Genomic DNA, 4,560 nt, shown 5'->3' on the forward strand with positions numbered 1-4,560 from the left:
TTTGCTGTCTGATGCCTCAGCGCACCGCGGTGGAGCAGCGTAAACTGGACCGGAAGGCGGCGAAGCGCGAGGAGGAGAACTTGGAGTGCGAGACGCGCAAGAAACGTTACGACGATTTCAAGAACTCCGACGCGGCGCCCGGGCCGCACCGCGACAAGAAACTCAAGAAGCTCTACGACGACTGGTACGACTACTACGCGGCGACCACGAACGGCAAGCGGCAGATCAAGCGCGAGGAGCAGAACTCGCTGAGCAACAACCTCCACAAGAAGCTCGAGGCCGCGCGCGCCGACGACACGCTCCGGGAGACGACGAAGAAGCGGAAGGTCGACGACCTCGCGGCGCAGGCGGCCGCCGCGAAGGAGAAGACGCAGGCCGCGATCACGAAGGCCCGCAACGACGCCAAGCGCCAGAAAGTCATCGACCTCCGCGAGGACGCGCGCGCGGTCGCCGCCGACGCGAGTTTGGCGCCGTCGACGCGGAAGCGGAAGCTCTCCACGCTCGCGAAGCAGGTGGCCGCCGCGGAGGAGGACACGCACGAGGCGCAGATGGGGCGCCAGCGCCGCGCCGCCTACGCGACGCTCGCCGACGACCGCGCGACGCTCCTCGAGGCCCACGGCGGCGAGGCCTACGCGTCCACGGCCGCGGCCAAGGCGGGCCTCGACGAGGTCGTCGAGGAGGGCAAGCGGCTGCTCGACGCGTGGTGCGAGGAGAACCCGCGCGTCGCCTTCGCCGTCGCCGTCACGGACCTCGGCAACGAGGCCGCCGAGGCGACGCTCATCGGCGAGCGCGCGACGACGAAGCGCTACGTCGGCACCGCCGACGACGTGCCCCTCGTGGCCATCCCGCTCGTCACGTCGGACAAGGCCTGGGAGGCGTCCGCGCTGGAGGCGCGCCTCATCTGGTACGCGGTGCGCAAGTACGGCGACCGCATCCTCAACACGTACCTCGGCGCGGGCTTGTTCTCACAGGACAAGGCCGTGGGATCCATCTTCCTCGCGGCGATGCCGACGGCGAAGCCGCTGGCGGTGCGCAGCCCGATCCGCGCGCCCGCGAAGGAGCCGGGGCTGCCGCCGTCGAAGACGCCGCGCGGCCCGCGGCCGGCCTACGACGCCGCCGCGGACCGCACGGTCGTCCTCGTGCGCGACCCGGGCGAGTACCACGTGCTGCGCACGTACGACGGCTTCCTCACGACGGCGTGGTGGATCAACGCGGACACGGGCGTGTCGCACTCCATGGACGAGCCGCACGTGACGCGCGTCAAGGCGCGCATCGCGCTGGACAAGGCCAAGGACGCCAAGATGAACCAGAAGCACCGCCGGCCCTGGACGCTCGCGCCGCCGGGCACGCCGTGCCCCTGGCCGCTCCAGGTCGCCGAGCCCGCGGCCAAGCGCCGGCGCGTCCCGCTGCCGCGCGCCGCGAAGCGCGACGACGTCAAGTACGTCTGAGCGCGCCGACGCCATCGCCGAGGCCGTCGTCGAACCGCAGCCGCTGCCTCTTAAACATCGGATCGTCAGATATGGACCACGAGTACCGCGTCTAGAATACCTCGACAATGCATTGAACATTTAATAAACGGTTCAACTACATGAGGGTTTTAAACCTTACTCGAGGAGTTTTACCTTTAGACGTTCCCAGTCACGATGGATGGCTTCTAACTCCAGTCCCACAATGCATGGTGTCTAAGGCATGGCTTCGAGGTGGGCCCTGCGCTGGCTGGCGCTCGTGTCGGTCTTCGTCGCCGTGCAGCTGCGCATGCTGCTGTCGCAGCGCGCGCCCGGCGCCCGCGCGGCGCCGCGCGTCGGCGCGCCGGCGCGCAACGGCACGGCGCGGCGCTGCGCCGTCGCGGCCGTGGCGCCGTCGCGGCGGCCCCTGGAGCGCGAGCTGCACGCGGCCTGGGTCGAGGCCGCGGCGCGGGCCCTCGAGGCCTTCGCCTTCGACGAGCCGCCCCTTCCCGTCGTCTTCCACGACTCCGCGTTCTCGGCCGACGAGCGGCGCGCGGTCGCGGCCGCGCTCGGCGGTCGAAACGACCTTCGACGACATCGGCCCGTGGCCCCTGGCGAGCGCCGCGGACGCGGCGCGCTTCTGGGCCCTGCGGGCCTGGCCGCGGCTCGCCGAGCTGGGGTGCCGCGCCGCGCTTCGCGTCGACGCGGACCTGCTCTTCCTCCCGGGCGCGGCGCCGGACCCCTTCCGCCGCCTCGGCGCCGGGGGCTACGTCGCGGACGCGGGCGGCGACGCGCCGGCGCCGGAGCCGCGGGGCGCCGCGCGCGTCCGCGGCGCGGCCGCGGCGCGCCTCGGCGGCGCGCGCGCGGCGGCCGCGCGCGCGGCGTCTCCCGTCTACGCCGCGTTCGCGAGCGCCGTCGACTTCTGGGTCCGGCCCGACGTGGCCGCCTTCCTCGCGGCGCTGGCGGAGGACGCGGGCGACGTGGCCGGCTGGCGGCTGCTCGAGGGCGTCGCGCTCGCGGCGTTCGGCGGCGCCGTCGGCGGCGGCCTCGGCGGCGCGCCGCGCGTGTCCTTCGCCGCGCCGCCGCGCCTCCTCGGCGTCGGCGGCGCGCCGGCGGCCCTCGGCGGCGCGGCCGCGCGCGGCGCGCTCGACCGCTGGCCCGACGACGCCGGCCGGCGGCGCCGCGCGGGCGCCGCGCACGCGGCCGCGTGGGCGCGCGACCTCCGCGACCTCGGCGCGGACCCGGACGCGCTCGCGGCGAAGCGGTCGCGGCCGCCGGGCCTCGCCTCGAGCGACGCGCTCCTCGCGCTCGCGGAGGCCGTCGGCGTCGCGTGCGGCGGCTCGGCCGCGGTCCGGAGCCACGCGGTCCTCGTGCCGCGGGCCTGCTGCTGCCCGCTCGCGACGCGGCGGCGCGACGCCTTCGACCGCGACCTCCTGAAGCGGGCCTACCGCCTCGGCGCGCTCGCCGGCGACCCGAACCCGGACGCGCGCGACGTCGCGAGGAACAAGCTCCCGGCCTACCTCCACTACTGGTACGGGCTCTAGCTCCCTTTTATTTGCGGGGGGTGTGGCGCTTCGTCGCTCGCCGAGGTTGGATTCGACAGCGCGGCGGCCGCCGGGAGCACGCGCGCGCGAGGACGATGTCCAGCGAGAGGCTGCGAAGGAATCAGGCCTTGGCATTGAGATCGATGCCTTTGAAATTCGGATTCCAAGTGTTGTGAGAGTTTGCTGTGACATGCAATATTTTTGACATCACGTGTGGGCTCAGTCGCGCCGCGTGGGCATAGGAATAGGTTCCGCGAGGGCCCCCGAAGTGGACGCATCGGTAAATCAGTGTAAAGGTTGCCTCCGTCCACAGATCGCGACTGACCGATTCGAGCGTGAGCAGGGCATCAAACGCTTTGAGAATAGTGGGCTTCAGACCACTGTGGATTTTATCATCTACAAACCATGCCTTCATATGTTCAGTATACAATGAAGATTTGGAATTCAGTTTTTGGAATTCCTTCATTCCCAAATCCATTTCCTTGCGCATCTGCTCGACAATCTTTGGGCACTCCATGAAGACGATTAAATCATACACCTTATGCACCACATCGAAGACGTCGTAAGTGAAAGAATACTTCACGCGCGGCAGCGCGTTCGCGTACATCACGCGGAGCAGAATCTCGAGAGAGTCCATCGAAGAAACGGTTATCGGGATAGGCTCGTTCAAATCTGGGCAGGAACGAACCAGGCTCGAGTAGGTAGCGACGATGTATCGATTGACAGCCACAGAACCAGATCCGTCCGACATTTCGAGTATCAAGTCCTGCTCGAACTCGAGAAAGTCCTCCCACGGCTTCATCGTCGTCGACGCGACGGCCCCGTTGCTCTCCGTCATCATCACGTGATTCAGCAGGCGCCTCGTCGACGCGCCGTGAGCGTCCAATATCGCGGCGCGAGAATTGGTCAAAAATTTCGCTCGCTCTTTTGGCACAACCAAATTCGCCCGGGAAGGCCTCACAGGGGCGCTTATCCGGGAAGGCCTCCGGGAGCTCCCGGGGTAAAACCCACTCACTCGCACACCTGCGCCTCGGGACCGAGCATTCCCCCGTTTAGACGCGATAGACGTAGTCCCCGAGGACGAGGATGTGGGAGTGATGGATGGCGACGGGCGGGAACTTGTTGAGGTAGGCGCGGTGGTCCGCGACGCCGCGGGAGCCGGCCGCGGCGGTCTCCGGCGACGAGAGGAGCACGTCCCGCCCGGCGACGGCGGCCTGCGGCTTCTGCGGCGGCTTGAGCCGGACCTCCTCGTAGGCGTGGGCCATCTCGCCGACGCCGCGCTGGAACTTGGGCGCGACGCGGTCGCGCGCGCCCGCGCGCGCGGACGCGGGCCGGGGCCGCGCCGTCGCCGGCACGGGGGGCTTGCGCCGCGCAAAGGGCGCGCGCGGCGCGCCGGCGGGCGGCGCGGGCGACGCGAGGCGCGGCGCCGCGGACCGCGGCCGCCGCGGCGCGCCGCCGCCGCCGTAGCCCCAGCGTGGCTGCACGAAGATGTCGACGACCCGGCGGGGCTTCGACCGCGGCGCCGACGCGGGCCGCGGGCCGGGGGGCGCGCCGGCGCCGCCGAGGACGAA

General features: G+C 70.6%; 2 protein-coding genes across 2 annotated transcripts; both read left to right on the forward strand.

Annotated features, from left to right (window-relative positions):
- Positions 1-548: 548 nt before the first annotated feature.
- Positions 549-1,448, forward strand: AURANDRAFT_67161 (hypothetical protein; the record flags this gene model as incomplete). Its single annotated transcript, XM_009042558.1, has 1 exon — positions 549-1,448. One exon carries the CDS (start codon positions 549-551, stop codon positions 1,446-1,448), a length of 900 nt encoding a protein of 299 aa, XP_009040806.1.
- Positions 1,449-1,689: 241 nt separating this feature from the next.
- Positions 1,690-2,989, forward strand: AURANDRAFT_67162 (hypothetical protein; the record flags this gene model as incomplete). The annotated part of the gene is made up of 2 exons (XM_009042559.1): positions 1,690-2,001; positions 2,120-2,989. The coding sequence occupies 2 exons, from the start codon at positions 1,690-1,692 to the stop codon at positions 2,987-2,989; spliced, it is 1,182 nt and encodes a 393-aa protein (XP_009040807.1).
- Between the last annotated feature and the right edge of the window lie 1,571 nt (positions 2,990-4,560).

Source organism: Aureococcus anophagefferens (assembly GCF_000186865.1).
Source record: "Aureococcus anophagefferens unplaced genomic scaffold AURANscaffold_34, whole genome shotgun sequence".
In the NCBI taxonomy this organism is placed as follows: domain Eukaryota; class Pelagophyceae; order Pelagomonadales; family Pelagomonadaceae; genus Aureococcus; species Aureococcus anophagefferens.